This window comes from Daldinia loculata, assembly GCF_022478755.1.
Source record: "Daldinia loculata strain CBS 113971 unplaced genomic scaffold F4817scaffold_96, whole genome shotgun sequence".
Classification (NCBI taxonomy): domain Eukaryota; kingdom Fungi; phylum Ascomycota; class Sordariomycetes; order Xylariales; family Hypoxylaceae; genus Daldinia; species Daldinia loculata.
In genome coordinates this window covers 62,411-81,183 of record NW_026054950.1, presented here as the reverse complement: position 1 = coordinate 81,183, position 18,773 = coordinate 62,411, and the positions used below count along the sequence as shown (strand labels likewise).

Below are 18,773 nucleotides of genomic sequence, written 5' to 3'. Positions count from 1 at the left end.
CCTCGCCAACGGAGTGCAGGCCGTTGGCGTTAGCTAGTCCACTAGAGACTTTGCCGAAACCCTCTCATGGCAGCATGTGTAGAGTAGGATTCACTTAGTAATAATGATCATGGCTTTACATTAATGGTGTTATGACTTATGGATTATTGATTTATGTTACTGGCTCTTGCTATCGAGTGTATTAAGAACCTAGCCTAGTAAATCCCCAGACGGGATTCTTCACCGTGATGCTAGAAAGTCTAAAGTCTTCAGTCTTATAAGGAGTAAATGCTAAGATAATGAGAAGTTCTGATATAAGGGTATATCTGTATCCTATCTGTATCTAATAGGTAGGACTATACGACTCTAGTGCCAACTTGGTATATTAAGCGAGCAGCGCTTAGCCGAGCTATACTTCTTCTTTTATACTATCCTTAAAAGGCCATGTATCAAGCCTTTATCAAGCCTTTTTGAAGTCATGATTCGTTAATATAAGTGGAGTATATACTTGCGCCTCTCTTGCACCTCGAGGGGCAGCAAGGGTTACATTGGACCAGTATAACTTGGAATATTGGGCTGCTAGGCTGCTAGGCTTTGATTATACACACACATGGCCAATATCCAAAACCCAACAGCTTTTATGGAGCCAACCTAAAATGATTGTAGGAACTGCAGTATCTAGCATATCCCTCCTCAGGATCCTGCAAGGGGTGGCTGTAGCGACGAAATCACCTGAAGACATCCCGCGTCGAATTATACATAGTGTCTGTCCAACCGCCGCCAATAATCATGAAGATGGTGTTGCCCTGTCCTTCGGTGACTGGCGTACCGCTATAGAAACAAAAATTCCCGATGAAGATACTCGACAGGTTGCTAACATAGGACTCGCCATTGCGTATCTCCGTGAGCTCTATACAGGCAAAGAAGGTGATGCTCGCAAAGCCGTAAGCGAGGCTGACATTGTTCTCATCTGGGAACTAATTCGTAGCGCTCTCACTAGTAAGTTTCTCACAAGACAACTCTGCACTGCCTCTCGAAGCGCCCAAGGATTTATCTCTGTGGCCCTCTGCAGCTTGATCAAGAACGGGAACATAGACGAGCTATTCCGGCTTCATGTGTGGTTACCGGATGGGTGCAGAGGAAATCATGACGTTTCCATCCATTCTCATCAAGCGTTTGCCCAGAGTTGGATATTGGCTGGCGAAGGGATAGACCACTCATACAAGGTCGAGCACGTTAAAGATCTAGAAACTGCCACTCACTCGGAATATGCCCTAGCATGGAGTGATGGTAAGAATTTAGGAACCAACTATAAAACAAATCAAGCATTCTCGACCATCACCAACACCAAGAAACTAGTTCGTGTTATTCCTCTGGAGACAAATGTTCATGGCCGAGGAATAAGTTACACGATTCCTGCAGCCCAGTATCACAGGTCTGAAATCGCGGCCGATCGGTTCCACGCTACCCTTTTTGTCTTCGACTCACGACGAGGATTTGTCCAAGATGCTGGTGTTCTCGGTCCCAAGGACGGCGATTCCTTCACGCAGCTTCGCGATCCTGCCGGTGTGACACCAGAGGCCTTGGCGTTAACTGTCGATGCCGTGAGGTCTTGGGAAATATTCATGCGTCAGGGGCAAAAGCACATTCACAATGCTGAATGGGAACATGCGCTGCGAGCTTTCAGCAACGCACTCAGCCTATGCGATAACGGCGACAACTTCCCTAACAAGGCTTATCACACGCGTGAGGTTCTATACAAAATTGGGCGTGTCAACCGGTGTCTCGGTAGATATGAAATTGCTAGGGACGCTCTAGAGAAGGTTATAACTGATATGGAAGTGAATGTGCTGCGTGTAGACTGCGTTGGCGAGCTTGGAGTCGTCTATCGACATCTGAACAACCTCACAGATGCGATGCGCATGTTCGAGATGCAGTACCATACAGCGAGACAACTAGGTCTTGAAGCTGAAGCCTGTCGTGCCGTTGGAAACCTTGGGATGGTAAACTATCAGATATCTCAACGGGATCACGACGACAAAACTCTTGACCTGGCAATTGTGCAACTTCAAGAGCGCGTACAGCTCGCTCGAAACATCCAGCAGTCATTATCTGCAAAAGGCAAGTCTAAAGAATCTAGCGCTATGAAAAATGGTAAAAACTGGGAGATCATTGGTTTATCTCGTCTCTCGCTTTGTCTCTCAGCTCGGAATAACCTGGAGGAGGCAGTGAAAACAGCCCAGCAAGCCCTGGTCCTCGTGACGGGATTTGGTGACCCAACTGTGGTCGCTCTAACTCGGTTCTTCTATGGACATGCGCTGCGACTCAGCGGGCGTCTCGAGGAAGCTATGGAACAGTTCAATACGTGCACCGGATGCACACCCGCCATCGCGCTCTGCAAGGAGCCTTCGGAAGAACAGTTAGGGTACTTGAAAGAATTGGTGGATGCTGGTGTGGACTTGGAAATCATAGACGAGCAAGGATACACGGCACTGGATTATGCCGTGTTCTGCGGAAATGACAAGTTCAAAGAGGTCGTTATTAATGGCCTCCAACGAGGAGCCAGCACATACGAAATCGAAGCGTGGCTCATGGGAGCGAGGCTTCGAAAAGGTTATCGCAAGCTGTTCCAAGAAGTACTCCGACCTATTCTTATCACGCGCCGCCATAACGACGACTGCATGCAGAAGCTGCGTAGCGCATACGCCGGATCGATCCGCGCCGACGAGGAGGCGAAAGCGATGTTCTCGGGGTTTTCCTTCGTGCCTTACTCTGCGTTCTGCTCCCTGGGTAGACTCCCGAAACATACTGATGGGCTAGTCAAGGAATTTACGGACGAGTCTGGATCGAAGGAGTATAAGAATCCCGACTTCGTTATTTTCTTCTCGTATAGATGGAGAGGGGCTTCGTCGCCGGATGACGAGGTCAATACGCAGTATAAGCGGATGCTGGCTGCTACTGAGGAGTTTTTGAAGCTGCATCCTTCTATCGATAGGGCAAGAATGGGAATTTGGCTGGTAAGCTGTAACGGACTACCTTACTTCATCTTAGCTATTGAGTGTAGATGCTAACTTTCCTTTGACTATAGGACTGCGCTTGTATAAACCAGAGCAACCCTATGCCAGGCGTTCACGCCTTGCCCATGATCCTCACCCAGTGCGACGCTGTAATCAGTATAGCAGACGAGTTCTACTACGGTAGAGCGTGGTGCTCGGTGGAGATCCTTCTAATCCAGACGCTGAAGAAATCATACGGGCTGCATCTGTGGTACGAGCAGGTGTATGCGGATTCGGAAGAGAAGCAGTTGGTTTTGAGAGGTGGACCTATGGGTTTGGAGATTTCTGTTGCGGTGAAGGATTTGAGCTTTGAGGAGATAGATAGGCCGAAGGTGATGTTCTTGGAGAGACAGAGTAAATTGCTTGGATGAATGATGGAGTTACGGGGTACGAGGTAACGAGCTGTTTGGGTTATAGGGGAGTGGAAAGGGGTAGGACATGGATATGGATAGGGATATGAAAATAACACGTGTGGCACTGATATCTGAGATACGAGGCAGCGAAGCAAATTCACGCCAATATATAATCTTGATTTTTCTCCCTGCTCTCGTCGTGCTATATACAATTCTTTACCCGAGTAGCTGTGGCGTACCTCACATGTTCAACTCACAATCGTTCCTCCACGCCCATCACCCATCAATAACAACCCCCTATTTAGATAAATTCCGCCAAAGACGGCAACACCTTCGTGAACGCGGATCCGGACGGCGGCTCGATCGAGTACATGTAGTCAGCCCACCAAGGACCAGCGCCCCACCACAACCACCCGGTCCTATTATTTGTTTATATATATTAGTTCGTTGTTGTTGTTCAACATTATGAATAGAAGGTGGGGGGGGGGAAATAATTCCTTACCAGACGTCCGAGTTCTCCTGCATGTGGGCCAGCAAGCCCTTGACGGCTTCGATGCACTGCGCGTTGGCGCCGCCGGCGGTCTCGCCGATCAATCCCTTCTTGTTGTTGGCCTTGAGCCAGGCGGTGGCGTCGGCGAGGCGCTCCTTGCCGATCGTGGTGGATACGCAGGCTTCGGATGTGCCGGAGCCGTCGGAGTCGAGGTATTGGTGCTGGGGGAGGGGGGTTAGTTTGGTGGGAGAAAGGGGGGAGGGGGAGAGGAGAATGGGGGGAGGGGGAGAGGAGAATGGGGAGATATTGGAGATTGGGGAAAGGGGGGGCGAGCGTACCATCTCGTAGATGATCTTGTCCTGGGGGTCGGTCAGTTTCCCCATGGCTTCAGAGGTACCGCTGGAGACCTGTGCAGATATTAGCAACAACAATAACAACAATTACAGCGTCTCGATAATGCAATAATGAAGAGACAAATAGGGGGGGGACTCACCCAATGCCAAGCTCCAGTCCACGAGTTCCCTTCGACGAAGATATACTGCGAAGTAGCGCCGGCACCACGAATGGCATCGATGGCAGCCTGGTTGAGCTGGCCGACGAGGGCGTTGTCCTCGTCGTGGAACTCGTTGTTGGTGTCGAAGATGACCTTCTCGTTGGACGCGTATCGCTTAGCTATGGTCGTCCACCACGCGCCGAAGCCGGACACGTCCGTGATGATATTGTTGTAGTATCGCCCGAAGTTGTGCGGGTCTACGATGGCGTAGGAGCCCCTGGGGGGGTTGTGAGTATGGAGAAGAAGATAGGGGGAGGGACGGGAGTAAAGGGGGTAGAGGGGTTAGACTAACTGGCCGGTGATGAATTTGACGATCTGGGGAGTTGGTTAGTTTCGTGGGATGGAATATGTGTGGGTTTGGAACTTACGTCGTCAAGGCCGGCGGCGTAGGTCTCGTTGACAGAGCCGGTTAACTTGTCTGGGATGATACGCTCCCTAGTTTATGTTCAGCATCGTTTGTAATTTCATTTCCGTAGTGGGTAGAAACTAACATCATGATCGGGATACGGAAGGTGTTGAAACCCTTCTGGATCAAGGTAGAGATGGCATTATGGTCGGGCCAAGTGTAGTCCTTGCCGAGTTGTCCGGGAAGAGCCAAGTTACCGAATTCGGCTCCCGACTCACTTACACCGGTGAACTGGAAAGGACTTGCGCGCTTCTTGGTCTGGGTAGGCACCGCGACGGCGCTGGAGATAGCGGCCGTAGCCACGAGCAGATCGGCGAACCTCATGATGTCTAGGTATATGTATCTATCTATCTAGACTGCTACGAAGACGTACGACGTGGGGTGTAGGAGACAAAAGCTAGGTACACTAGCTACCTCGACATCCAACGACAAGAGGTGGATTTGCTCGGCCTCTTATACTTCCAGGGCGGAAGCCGACGCTCCGCGCCACGTAAAGGAGATTGCAAGCATAAACGACCACGTCCGGGGTCACCACCCGGCGCTAAAGGTAATTACGGCACGAGGGGATCGTAGATCTACGGATATGTATGTAGGCCCATTGAGGCTCATATTGAAACTATGTACTCGTCCCTCGCAGGACCTGGTGGGGGAGGGGGGTGGTGCAATAAAGACCAAAACAAGGAACTCTGCATCGGAAGGACATAGCGGTTCACCGGCAGCTTGGCCATGATGTTTAATTTTCGGTAGGGTGGGTTTTTTCGATGTCGGACCCTTGCAAGGGTGTGAACATGGGCCCTATTAGTCTATTTGCTTTTTTATCATGGAGCTGGGACATGTCATAAAAACGAACAGACGTGCTAATGTGGAAACATGAAGAAAAAGAAAACACAGAAAAGATAGGGCCGAAAGGACGTGATAGCAGCTGCAGAGCTTCTCGTGAAGCTGGTTGCTGCTTCCAGGGGGGCGGGGCCTAGCTCTCCGCACATATATTAGGTCCATGCTAAGGTCTAAGGTACGGCTCCTCCCGCGTAGCGACGGAAGGTCTTCAGGGGCATGAGAGATGCAAAAAAAGAAAAGTTAGGGGGATTAAGTAAATGACGTGGGACTCGAATACTAAACTGGCGGATACATAGCCACAGGGATAAATGGGAAAGGCAGCCAGGTCCCCCGACTCGTATGTATTTGGGAACGCGTCTGTCGGGTGGTGTCAGTATTATGGAGACTTTCGATGGCGTGGTTGTGGGAAGTCTGGAAGTCTGGATTGAGTAAGTCGGATTATAAGAGAGTTGTCGTGACCAATCAGAGTAGACTTTTATACGGCGACTTATACTGTACATACCTCTCTGTATTGTCTTACGGAGTCAAGTAGTTAATTAGAAACAACATATGTCCTCATATGTTACCAGGGATAGTCCTCGTCTTATTAGAACCTCGAGGTTTAATTGTGCATAACTAGTTATACTCTGAGGTATTCTTTGGATAAAGTAAGGTGATGGATGCACTTGACACAGCAACTTAAGTTTCCGTTTACTTATTCTGTCGGATCCGAGGAAACAATTATAGAATTTGAATAGTATAACGTTTGTTGATAATTTTATAGATTCAAATGAAGCAATAGTAGCTCCCTACCTTAATATGTACCTAGGTATCCTATCAAATGTATTTTGAATAATAAACTTTGAAGACTAAATGTCAGTATTTTGTAGGAGGTACCTGTCGAACTAGGAGAGCTGCCCCATAAAACCGAACTCGATGAACTGATATCACGGAATAATATGAATCCGTTATCGTGCTCTCTTCTACTCACGACCCGGGGATATGCATTTACCAAGTACATCTACATAGAAATTATTGCGACGAGCTCCTCCATCACCAGCATCAATTGTCCAAATCCAGACAAAATGCAGCCGACAAGGTGGCTCTTGAAAGGCCGATCCGTATGGAAGGGTAAGCCTTTCCCCATTCCCCCTTTCCCCCTTTCCCTCATTCCTACCCTATACTCAAACGCAATAATAACTAACCATCACCACCTCCAGGGCCGCACATCGTACCGTAAGACATCCATCCCACCAAAACGTTCCATTCAATCCATGACCGACTCTAACTCACCCACCCACCCACCCAACAGCCTCGCCATCGTACGCCACCTCCCAGGCGAAAAAGTCAAGCCGATCCGCACGCAAGCCCGCGCCGCCACCATCCTGCCTAGTTTCGTCGGCCTCAGGTTCCAGGTGTACAACGGCAAGGAATACCACGACCTCGAGATCACCGAGGAGATGGTCGGCCACAAGCTCGGCGAGTTCTCTCCGTACGTCCCGGTCCATTTTCCCCGTTTCTCTGCTCGGAATTATTAGCGCGGGAAACATTGGTTACTTTCCTATGCGAACACTAACACTAACTTTACTCCGTCTAGGACGAGAAAACCTTTCATCTGGTCACGACGGTAAACCAGGAAACGCACGATGAGGTGTGGGCATACCGCAGCGTTCTAGCATTTTCAGGGGGGGGGTCATTTACGAGTTTACCGTTTACTGTATACTACGCGCTCACACGACCATACCATTAGAGAACACGCAAGATACGTCAATTCGTAACATCTATCCCGTGTGCATTATACGCAAAGCTAGTAATTAGACGGGCCGCAGCCCGGCTTCTAATTGTACATGTACAACTTCCGGGCGCGACTAGGCCGGTTCTAGGGGGGAAAACATAAGAAAAAGCCTATTCCTGAACGCCAAACACCTTTTCCCTGAATGTGACCTTCCATTCCTTATTTGTAGACCTTCGTGGATTCTGTTGCCGTTCCGTAAAAAATATAGTAGGGCCGGCGCCGCCGCTTGTGTAGTACAACGTCAAAAGTTTCTTTGTGAATATCCAGATATGGCTTCAGGTTCAACTGATGACGTATTTCCTCGCCCCCGTTGTGGTGAGAGGATTAAGAGAGGCTTCTAGACGCCTAAGCCGGATGACATTGGCGGATATTCATGTTGATTGGTAAGCTTCCAACATACCCAGATGCTTATCGGTAGAACTCGCTTCGCTTGACGTTGACGCCGTATTCACCAACGGCCATACCCAGATCTTCCATAGTAAGGACCGTGCGGTTCTGACTACCGCCCTGGCCGCCACCACCGTAACCCGCTCTCTGGATACCCAGCGGCCCACCGCGTCCTTGATCTTTGGCGTTGGCTTGCGCTTGGCCCGGAATCTGGAGTCCTGCGGCCGCACCGAGGTTGCCCATCGGGTTGTTCGCGCTGGTGTTGGATGCGCGGATGCGGCTGTATTGGTAGGCGTCGGCGGCGATATCGGCGACGAACTTCTGGACCGCAAGAGCGATGAGGCGCGCGAGGCGCGGGTCGGTGTGGGGTGGCGGGGGAAGACCGGCTTTTGTCATGTAGTAGTTGGTTACGGCATCGGGGATCTGCAGCATGGTTAGCGCATCTTATATGACCGGTAGTTGGCCATGGGGTGCTCACGATGGGCGCGTAGTCATCCATCTTAGTTAAGAATTCTTTCAATGAAGTATCTTTCCGAGTCGGCATCTTCGGCTCCGAAGGTAGAATAGTCTCTTCCTCGTTCTGCTGCGAGGCGACGGGGGGAGCCTGCTCGTTCTCCGTAGGTGCGCTTGCCATGTTTGCGAAGTCGAGATAGTCGGAGGTCACTGATCGGAGGAATCGATGCTGGAGGAATCGAGAAATTCTTTCAAAAAGTTGTTCAAAGGTCGTAAGAAACACTCGATCGAACGAATTCAAAAAACGGTCCAGAAACCCTAGAATAGTGGTCTAAGCTTTGGCGGGGTCTCTAGTTACCAAGTCGGTATAATCTCGAGTTCCAGCAGCCACCTTCGACTGAGTTGTTCGAATGATTGTAACGGCGGGTAGCTCGTACGTCTCGCGACGTTGAGATGACGTCGTAGCCTGCGTGAACGAAAACCGACTTTGACTTGGCGAAATAGACCAATCTCAAAAAAACTAGTTTCAAAATTAACGTGCCTATCCTGTGTCGCTTATCTAGAAGGAATCGCAGGTAGCTGTTTATAGATGAACTTGGGAAGGTTGAAAAGGCTGGATGAAGTCAAAGTTTAATGAAGTTGACAGCTTCGCGGTCCGTTCGCGATATGCAAGGTCGATTTCATGTGGGTCTCTTGATTAGCCTCATTTCTTATCAGCTTATCCCCCAGCATGCCAAGATTTAAGGCTCGATTACCTAAGTATGATGTACTTTTGTACCTTTCCATCAATGTACAGATCACGTTCAAAGTACATCTAAATATCATGTGGCATGTTGAAGGTAGAGATGCAGGAGGTAATCCGGGTGAATTGTGTATCAAAAACTAATTGAGCCTATTTGTTGTGTACGGATATATAGTATACTTCGTAAGTCAAAAGGCATTTAGAAGAGCTACGAGGATCTTGTGGCAACTCAACTCTTTGCATTTCTCCTAAGAAATCTCACCACCACATTCTCTTTAATTCTAGAGTTAGTGCTTCTAAGTTGCATTTGGTGCAATTTCCTTTTCTAGCAGCTCAAGCAGAGAAACCCCGGGATGTATATAGTAAGATATATAGTAAGATGGGACCATGGGTATTCCGGATAGAAACTCAATGTACCCAATGCACATCTTGTTAAGCGTAGGGATCCTTCCAATAATCATCAATATAAATGCTTAGGCTCACTTAATATATCCCTCGCCTAGTTCGGTTGATGCTAGTAGGTTGTTATTCTATATTTTGCATGCGGCTCCCGAATTTTCTTGTGCTCAGGGCTTTGATACCGTAAGGTATAGAGATAGACTTCTCGACCTACGCAACCGATCGGACTCAGGAGCCACATATATATAATGGGGATATGCTTTAGTTCGTAGTCTCGTGGCAATACGTTGGTATGTCTTCATCCAGTTCCCACGGGCTCTGGGCGTTGAGAAAATACAAGCTTGTACTTGACAATCTCAACCACCTCCAGCTCCTCAACCGTAGAAGAGTTCGATGGCTCGTCAGCCATCTCTACGTCTTCCTCCGACTTAGTCCGTTTTCTAATAATGGCCATAGCTTTCGGTAGCTTCTTGGCTTCTCCAGTAAGTCTCTGATGCTCGCCCACGTAAAGATAAATCTGTTTCATCCAAGCAGTGCTAGAGGGGTCTTGAGTTTCTGGGTGATAGTCTGGAAATACGAGCCGTCCAATGGCTACTTGGGTATTGCCCTCATTGTCTTCTGGGACGTTGATAGTGCCTTGAAGCTCTAGGATAGCTAAACCGGAAGGTGTCTGTAGAAGCTGGGGGAGTGGACTTTGGCCAGGAGTTCCAGTACCGTTCTTCCTAGGGTACAATTTGATAGAAGATGTCATTTTAAGAAGACTATCTAGGTAGGTACCTTAGTAGCATCTCACCAAATGGAAGCAATGAGATGAAGGGCAGTTCATAAAGAATTAAAAGATTAAGTGGATCCAGTCGCGTTAATGGGATTTCTTCGGAAAGTTAATATGTATCCTTTATCCTTATCAGAGATCAATCGCAGTGGTCCATGCACCAGTAGCCCTAGCGCGTCTCCACTCTTCTCGCACGCAGGAAAAATCGGAAAAATCGGATTAGGCGAAGTAAATCCACACAACAAGTTTGAACCTTTTTTCCAATTCCCATTAATTTTTCGGTGTGTTCTCACGACTCGACTTCATCCAACAACACCCAACCACAGTCGACCCGCGACAACCACCGACGAGATGAAGCTGAACATCTCTTACCCTGCCAATGGCAGCCAGAAGCTCATTGAGATCGAAGATGAGCGAAAGATCCGTGACTTCATGGAGAAGCGCGTATGTCACACCTAAACCCTTCGTTACCACTCGTACGAATTCTCGAAAAGCCTTTAATCCCCCTTCGATATACTATGTGCAAGCATCAAGGGGCTTCTTCAACATTTTTCGCAGCAACTTTTTCAATCTTGGGAAAACTAACATGTATATTACTTTAGATGGGCGCTGAAGTCCCCGGCGACAACCTCGGCGATGAGTTCAAGGGCTACATCTTCCGCATCACCGGCGGTAACGACAAGCAAGGTTTCCCGATGAAGCAGGGTGTCATGCACCCCACCCGTGTCCGTCTCCTACTCTCCGAAGGCCACTCCTGCTACCGCCCCCGCCGCACCGGTGAGCGCAAGCGAAAGTCCGTCCGTGGCTGCATCACCGCCATGGACCTGTCCGTCCTCGCCCTTTCCGTCGTCAAGCAAGGCGAGAACGAGATCCCCGGTCTGACCGACACCGTCCACCCCAAGCGCCTCGGCCCCAAGCGTGCCACCAAGATCCGCCGCTTCTTCGGTCTCAGCAAGGATGACGATGTAAGTATACCTTCATTCGTCATCGCCTGCTCGGTCGTTGCTTCTGCGGGATGAGAGAGAAGAATCCCTTGCAATGAATACCACCGAGCAGAGCCTGAGAGGAATATCGTGTTGTAAGGACACCCAAAAGATGGCTAATACTCTGGTTTTTCCCGCTATATAGGTCCGCAAGTACGTCATTCGACGAGAGATCCAGCCCAAGAAGGAGGGCAAGAAGCCTTACACCAAGGCCCCCAAGATCCAGCGCCTGGTTACTCCCCAGCGTCTCCAGCACAAGCGTCACCGCATTGCGCTCAAGCGAAGACAGGCCGAGAAGGTCAGGGAGGAGGCCGTAAGTTAACTATTCTAAATATTCCTTTGCTGCGTATACTAACAATAATCTATAGAACGAGTACGCCCAGATTCTGGCCAAGCGTGTCGCCGAGGCCCGTGCCCACAAGGCTGACGCTCGCAAGCGTCGCGCAAGCTCTATGCGCAAGTAAATACCTACAGGCGTTTGGTCGGTGTCTTCTGGTTCTTGCATTAGGGCATAAATCGTGGCAATGGCTTTTGCAGGGGTGATCGGTGGCTGGTCATGAGATAGGCAAAAGCCTCACATGAAATGTATTCCCGGAACACAAAAAATTAGGATGAAGATTCCCAAACCGCCGTTTTATCCAGAGTTGTTTATGCTATAACCCCGTATGGGTACTCATGATGCTATGTGACATAATGCTTCCTTATCCCAACCATGTTCTTTCAAATTCGCCGTGACCCAGGCTAGAAATAGCCAGAATTGCATTACATGATGCATGTATATCCCGTAGTGAAATGCAGTATAATAAATAATAAACTCCGTACGTATATGACCTCGATTTTGTGCTCTACGGCGTCCCAGTCTTGGCTCTTCGCATAAGCGGTTCCCAAATGCAATCTCAAACTCCCGAAACCATGGAGTCCACCCTAATAACGCACGCGTATTTTAGCAGGATTGTTACCTGCCACATTCTTCCTCTTCTTCTCCTCGACAAGTGCTCGTACGAGCAAATACACATTATACCGGAGCGTGTGTGAATAAGAAACTTTGAGATTTGTCAGCATGAAAAGCCCTCGTAGTAAGGGAAATAAGCTAAGTATATAGATAAATATTTGTGTGTGAAGACGTACCTGACACTCTCTCCGTTGTGAGTTCGTCGGATAGCTTCGGCTATCGTAGGGCTCACGTCGATGACCCGGAGCTTCTTGCACCGTTGGACCTTGTCGCCGAGGGGCACGGTATTCGTGACGACGACCTGGCTCAGACAGCTGTTGTTGAGGGTGGCGATAGCGTCGCCGCTTAGGATGCCGTGAGTGACGACGGCGATGACTTCGCGGGCGCCGTGGTCTTTGACAGTGGCTGCTGCTTTGCTGTAAAGGGGTAATCTTAATATTATCATTCGTTTGAAGAGACTGGGGGATAGAGGTACTTACGCCAAAGTACCGCAAGTATCGGCCATGTCGTCAACTAGAATTGCAACTTTGTCTACTACGTCACCGACGAGTACCATCCTACCCACGACATTGGGACGCGGGCGCTCCTTGTGGATGAGCGCAAAGCCACGGTCGAGACGGTCGGCTATGGATGTAGCCCTATCGCATCATGTCAGCTTCTCCTCATCCATGTCGTCAGCGGCGCGCGCATAATAATCGACCTACCTCTTTGCACCACCAGCGTCCGGGCTGACAATAACCGTATCTTGACCGGCAAGGTTCTCCCGAATCCATCGCAAGACGCTGGGTTCGGCGTATAGATTGTCCACGGGGACATTGAAAAAGCCTTGGATCTGGGAGGCGTGGAGATCCATCGTGATGACGTGGTTGCAACCGGCGGTCTGCAGCATATTGGCGATAAGCTTGGCCGAGATAGGCGCCCGACTCTTGTCCTTCTTATCCTGCCGGGCGTAGGGGAAATTAGGTATGACGGCGGTGATGCGCCGGGCGGAGGCCGTACGACAGGCGTGGATCATGATGAGGAGCTCCATCAGGCCATCGTTAATGTCGCCCGGTGCGGTGGATTGCAAGATGAAGACTAGAAAAGTGGTGAGCTCATGGCCGAATTAATCGCGTGGATCTGTGATAAGGTGAGGTCGTACCATCTTCGTCTCTAACTGACTCGCCGACTGTGACGCTCGTTTCTTGGTTTGAATAATTCAAACTCATCGTCTTTGCGATCTCAACGCCGAGCCTAAAGTCGCGAAGTACTTATCGTTAGCCAATTCCATATCTGGTTGCTTCTTGGCCCGGTACTGATCTCCAATTTCGTCATTTGATCGTCCGAAGGAAAGCCACCAATAACCGAGAAACTCCAATTGATATGGTTGCGTCGTCCAAAGGTAAGGAAGGATTCAAGGAAAAAAAAAAAAGAAACATACCGATCGGCTACGGCCTTGGCCAAGCTCGGGTGGCTGTTGCCCGAGAGCAGCTTGATTTCGTTCGCCATGTCGCCCATGTTGATTAGAGAAAGGGGGGGAAGAGGCCAGACGATGCTGGATGCTCTAGTTACTTAATAATAATAAAGTTTTCGATCCTGCAGCGTCACAAGCAAGGGAAAGAAAAAAATCTTTGAGACAATGGCGCTGATGCGGTGCCACCGATCAAAGTCCGAGCCACAGTCCAATCGGGAGGAATCGCGGGGTCGTCTCGAGCTGTTATGGTTGGACGAATTGGACCGAGGGGTCTTTTCGCAAGCTTTAATTTTTTTGCTGCAAGTGATATGCTGTGGCTGGTGTATTTATTAAATAGGTAAGTATTTTCTTTCGGCGAGAAAAAGGTCGCGCGCACACGTGGGTAATCGGGAAGTTCTCGAGAGGCTTGGTAGCACGGCAGAGGAAGAGATTTTCGGAAGGATCGAAAGAAATATTTGGAAAACTTGGGGTTTGGCAAATGGGATAAAGAGGGTTCTAGATTTCGTCAACTGCTGCACGGCATATGTAGCGAAAAACCTTAGGTCTTTTAAGCCATTTAGATCGCTCGGAATACCAAGACAAGGGAAAAAGTAAAAAGTCTGTTTTTGATTCCGCGCTAAATTAGGCGTTTTCTAGCTTAACTTAATTTTGGAAGCTAGCCCGCATGGGGTATGGGTATATGTCTTCATTTAAGTTGTCAAAGCTTCTTATACTCTTAACCTTATACCCTGCTTCAGACAATTAGACAACTCAACTTGAAAGCTCTTATCCTCATAAGACATATATTACGTTATTGTAAGACTCTACTCATATACGATTCTACATGAACTAAGCTAATTGAGACATAGCTTAAAGAAAAAGCTGTTTGATTCATAAGGCACCATAACTAACGCATCCATCCAGAGTTATATAATCTCTTATGGCAAACCAAGTTTGCTTCTATTCGATGTACCGGAGTTTAAAGACATCAGAACTAGACTTAACTTGATTAAGCAAATGCGCTTTATCGTTTAGTCAACCTTGCTCTGTTATATTACGTCACTAGCTACTTTCGTAGGTAATTTTGTTCTAACCGGTAACTTATAGACATACTCTATAATAAGCTTCATAGAGCCAATGATTTAACCATTTCTTCATATCATAACATGTAGTTTTATCGCGGGCACCGAAACTAGCGATTTCAACACCTTGGCCATAGCGATATGAAACATAGGCCAAGGGTTTGAGAAATACCTAAGGTACACACGAATGTTCCTAAGAAAAGAAACATACATAGGTACAAAGTAGTTAAACTTCTGCATTATCCTCGAGTGACTGTTACGTACCTTCGAACCAGATGTGGGTCATCAGCCGGCTGAGCAGTGACAGACGTCACGACAGTATTTGTTGCTACGCGTTACCGACCAAACACCTGCCAAAGTAATAGCTATATAGCATAATAACAGACGACCCAACACAAGCCAGGGCGAGGCGCACTCTCCTTGAACGGGTCTATCTTGACGTTTGGCTTAGTGGTTTAAGCACTAGCACTTTCAATGACTGTTTGAGGATTCCTGCGGGCCTAACATCGAGAAAGTGGCAAAATTAAATTATTCGTGCCTGCTAAGCTGACCGGAGGAAGGGCAGTATCCTTGAAGGGAGAGCTGTTGGTTCGAATCCAGCCCCTGGCAATATTTTTTACTTTCTTTTTTGATTTTTGAACCCGGTTGGTAGATGATGCTCAGTTGTTTCTTTCTGCCTTAGTTAATCACCCCTTAGCCTGTTTATTAAGGTCCTTCGTATATTAACTAACCCTTTGAGTGTTTATTTAATATAAACTCATTTGCTTAGGTGTAGCCATCATATTTCTACCTACATTACAACTAGCGTTTGGGGATTTTCTATGACGTGACGGAGCGATAAACAAAGGTCAGCCTCCTTGCTTGCCTTAAAGGGGCAATCAGTTTAACCTTTATCTTTTTAAATCCACTTAGAAGAAAGACAAACTAGTAAAGGAGGCTATATAGTAAATACACATATTATCTAATTAACATAATCGAAAAGTAAGCAAACCCGTAGTGACCCTAAGTGGTACTGTATTGGAGATTGGTCAATGTATTAAATAATATAGTTTTGGGTCAATCTGTACACGATTTGATGTTGGTGTGGCGTTAAGTGCTTGAGAAAGTACATATCACTAGTTATACCAAATCTTGAGTTTCTCCCGGCAAAGTTCAGGGGCTAGGTTCAAGTGATCTACTAACTTATAGATGACTCGAGTACTCTACTTATAGCCTTACAAGCGATAAATATTAACATATAACAATATATTATCTAAAGCTAATGTAGTAGTCAGTTCCTTACATTATCAAGTATTTGGCATTTATTAAATAATACGAGGCAGAGAGCTAGGAAGTATGGAAACAACTTTATTGTTCTGGATGTCTTATCTAAAATCCTAAAATTAACAGCAATATGCTTCACGTATAAAGGCACCAAGCTTTGCTTTTATTAAAGCACATGCAGTTTATTTGTATCTCTTCTTTACTTACCGGTGCTTTAGATGCTTCGCCGTGTGACTGTCGCGTCCCATTATCTCACTTCCCCTCCAGGTACCAACGACGACGGCAGACCTGGCCGCCGCCGATTATACTTCCCACCTGCCAGTTTGTACACCAAGGAACTCAACATGAGGATGGTAGGAGAGGATATCAGGCAAGCCGGTCAGATAATCTACCTAAGTAATACATTGGCAGGATGTGTATAAGGAATAGTGTAGGCAATAGCTAATAAGCTTACCTCAGCCTCTCGGAGCAACCCCCCTCCCTCTCCTATCTGCCGAGGAGCTGCTAGACAACTGATGATGCGAAATAGCAGCTCGTACCATCACCCCAAAGCGAGCCCATTTGGTCTAGTGGTGCGATGCCTTCGCACGAGCAAAAAATGCTAACGCAAATTACAGTTCAAGTTGTCTTTCGCGTTCCCTGCACGGTCGGCCATCAGCAGGCTTCTCGCAAGGTATATCTAGTCCCCTACTACTGACTGGACATGCTAAGCAACCCCGGATGACCTCATCCATAACGAACATTACAACCCGTAATGTTCAAATTCGAAGCTTTCTTGGATATTGTTGTGTGTTTCTCACCAAAGGCCTACAGGCGACTTGTTACCGGTATGTAATACAGTTTAATCTCCTACCACAGATCAGATGGGTTCAGACAATCTTTTTTTTAGTTGATCACTACACCCAGTTTATTTTTCATCTACCTAACGGTATATTTGACCTTCCCGACGCTCATCCGTGACCTCCCTTTTCGTTTTGTTTTTGATCCCGTACATACCTGGGAGTTAATGCCTCAGATTTATTCAGCACTTCCAGAGTCGAATCTACGACTAAATGATTAGTGTTTTTCTCTTCAAGGATGATAGATAGTAGGGAAGTAGCTCGAGACTGTTTCTACAGGTTTGTTAGGTACTGCCGAAAACAAGCAGGCGTGGGTGTAAAAACGCATGAAGCTATCACGAGAAATAGACTGCCACCACGTCCCCGGCGTTGCAGCTTCTACTTCCCCAGCCTTTACACAAACATGGAGCTAACAATTACGATCAGAATGGGGTCATGTTTAACAAGTAAGTTCCTTAGGTCACTGGTTCACGAAGTTTGCTACGGCGCCATTCAGCGCATTTGAATTAGAAAGTGAAGTTAGGGCTAGGAATATTTCACGCGCATGAACCATTGTGATAATAGTGCTTAACTGTAGTCATTGAACTGGAGTAGGTACCTCAAATCACCGCGATGGCAGTGCTACAGAAGCAAGCGAAACTGCTGCTTTGGTCTATAATAATAGCTATTCGATCATGTGAATGGGTTGGTTCATCGATCAGTGTAATGGAGCAATCCCTGATTTTGCTGAGACGTCTATCCGGGATAGACTTATCTTTGCCAGTAAGAACAAACTTCAGAGACATGATACCGTGAACTGTGCTAAAGTACTAGAGAATCCTAGACTATTTCGGCCCTTCCTACTATGCGTAGACCATGTTGCAACCCTTGCGAAGTCGGTAGGCTTCGGTGACCACGATGCGGTCCTCGAGGGGCAGCACGTTCTTGCAGTCCCGGCCATCCTTGCAAGCGCCTACGTTGTATCCGTAGCGGGGGACCTCGTAGTTGTCCTGGATGAAGCCGTACTGGTCGATGGACATGTGGAAGCACATCAACTCCACACACGTGATGGACTCGGCACCCATAGGTCTGAACTTCCACTTCTTGGCTAGGGCAAGGGCGTCATGGAAGTCGGACTCGATGACGTGGCGGACATAGATGCCCGGAGCCGACTTGTGGCGAAGGCGCTCCAAGGCCATGCTGTTCACCATGGGGACTACGTCGTTGAAGTTGTAGTACTTGGCCAAGGCACAGAGACAAGTCAAGAGCTCGCTGGAATGGAAGTCGTTGCGAAGCCAGTGAAGAACACGTGCACCCTCGGCATGCCAGTGGTTCAGAAGGTAACTCCATTGAGATCCCTTGACGGAGCTGCGTTCATCCTACGAAATTAGTGGTTTAGTATACACTTTAGGCAGAGCCGACGATGAACTAAACCTGGTTACTTACCTCGCTCTGCAAGGTGCAGCCGAAGCAGAGAATGCCAGGCGTGGCAGTCTTGATAACCTCCGTCGGGATAGGATGCTGGCACTTCGAGCACCAGATTCCGGTAGGAGCATCCATCTTGGCACTGGTATTTATAATGTTAGAAGGATTCTTGAGATGTAAAGGCAACATATAAGAAACAGAGATATATAGTAATAGAAATTATACTTACCAGTGTCTAGTTATTAATAGACTGATGACAAGATGTGCTGAGGATGATGTTGTGAGGAAAGGGAAAAAAATACTTCCTAGGAGAAAGAGTGGAAGTAGGAATGTTTATATAGTAAGGGAACTTGGAATCTTGAGAATGATTTCAACCTGAAGCTGCAACTTTGTCATTGTACAACTACCTAATGCTCTTGCCTGAGTTTATCTTATTCCCTTCCTAAAGAAACTTGGTACATATGCTTCTGGACTAATAAGAACGGAGCTCCGCGATAAAAGCGGAGCATATTAGTCAATTCGGAGCTGGGTTCCTTCCAGTGTAGTTGAACTCCGGAGGTGCACAGGCCGGATAAGTGGGGACACTCGGAGGTATGACTAAGAGTGACTTCCAATCA

At 47.8% G+C, this 18,773-nt stretch overlaps 8 protein-coding genes across 8 annotated transcripts; 3 read left to right on the top strand and 5 right to left on the bottom strand.

Annotated features, from left to right (window-relative positions):
• Positions 1-635: 635 nt before the first annotated feature.
• Positions 636-3,994, top strand: F4817DRAFT_369631 (uncharacterized protein; the record flags this gene model as incomplete). Its single annotated transcript, XM_049307376.1, has 2 exons — positions 636-2,996; positions 3,068-3,994. 2 exons carry the CDS (start codon positions 636-638, stop codon positions 3,404-3,406), a joined length of 2,700 nt encoding a protein of 899 aa, XP_049153938.1. The 3' UTR covers positions 3,407-3,994.
• Positions 3,690-5,161, bottom strand: F4817DRAFT_321062 (glycoside hydrolase family 5 protein; the record flags this gene model as incomplete). Its single annotated transcript, XM_049301247.1, has 7 exons — positions 3,690-3,807; positions 3,891-4,099; positions 4,217-4,285; positions 4,372-4,648; positions 4,724-4,746; positions 4,800-4,866; positions 4,923-5,161. 7 exons carry the CDS (start codon positions 5,159-5,161, stop codon positions 3,690-3,692), a joined length of 1,002 nt encoding a protein of 333 aa, XP_049153937.1.
• A 1,766-nt stretch (positions 5,162-6,927) lies between these two features.
• On the top strand, positions 6,928-7,284 carry F4817DRAFT_321061 (ribosomal protein S19; the record flags this gene model as incomplete). The annotated part of the gene is made up of 2 exons (XM_049301246.1): positions 6,928-7,145; positions 7,251-7,284. 2 exons carry the CDS (start codon positions 6,928-6,930, stop codon positions 7,282-7,284), a joined length of 252 nt encoding a protein of 83 aa, XP_049153936.1.
• Positions 7,285-7,856: 572 nt separating this feature from the next.
• On the bottom strand, positions 7,857-8,469 carry F4817DRAFT_321060 (transcription initiation factor IID, TAF10 subunit; the record flags this gene model as incomplete). Its single annotated transcript, XM_049301245.1, has 2 exons — positions 7,857-8,258; positions 8,314-8,469. The coding sequence occupies 2 exons, from the start codon at positions 8,467-8,469 to the stop codon at positions 7,857-7,859; spliced, it is 558 nt and encodes a 185-aa protein (XP_049153935.1).
• A 687-nt stretch (positions 8,470-9,156) lies between these two features.
• Positions 9,157-10,294, bottom strand: F4817DRAFT_353634 (uncharacterized protein). The gene has a single exon (XM_049305401.1). The coding sequence runs from the start codon at positions 10,178-10,180 to the stop codon at positions 9,728-9,730; it is 453 nt and encodes a 150-aa protein (XP_049153934.1). The 5' UTR covers positions 10,181-10,294; the 3' UTR covers positions 9,157-9,727.
• Positions 10,295-10,418: 124 nt separating this feature from the next.
• On the top strand, positions 10,419-11,845 carry F4817DRAFT_353631 (ribosomal protein S6e). The gene is made up of 4 exons (XM_049305400.1): positions 10,419-10,645; positions 10,804-11,166; positions 11,330-11,497; positions 11,553-11,845. Exons 1-4 carry the CDS (start codon positions 10,553-10,555, stop codon positions 11,646-11,648), a joined length of 720 nt encoding a protein of 239 aa, XP_049153933.1. The 5' UTR covers positions 10,419-10,552; the 3' UTR covers positions 11,649-11,845.
• Positions 11,846-13,578, bottom strand: F4817DRAFT_353630 (ribose-phosphate pyrophosphokinase 3). The gene is made up of 5 exons (XM_049305399.1): positions 13,278-13,578; positions 12,841-13,213; positions 12,616-12,774; positions 12,313-12,552; positions 11,846-12,227 (listed from the first exon to the last, which is right to left on the bottom strand). Exons 1-5 carry the CDS (start codon positions 13,342-13,344, stop codon positions 12,200-12,202), a joined length of 867 nt encoding a protein of 288 aa, XP_049153932.1. The 5' UTR covers positions 13,345-13,578; the 3' UTR covers positions 11,846-12,199.
• Positions 13,579-17,570: 3,992 nt separating this feature from the next.
• F4817DRAFT_308914 (uncharacterized protein) lies at positions 17,571-18,760 on the bottom strand. Its single transcript, XM_049299898.1, has 3 exons — positions 18,386-18,760; positions 18,178-18,298; positions 17,571-18,110 (listed from the first exon to the last, which is right to left on the bottom strand). Exons 2-3 carry the CDS (start codon positions 18,289-18,291, stop codon positions 17,595-17,597), a joined length of 630 nt encoding a protein of 209 aa, XP_049153931.1. The 5' UTR covers positions 18,292-18,298; positions 18,386-18,760; the 3' UTR covers positions 17,571-17,594.
• Positions 18,761-18,773: the final 13 nt, after the last annotated feature.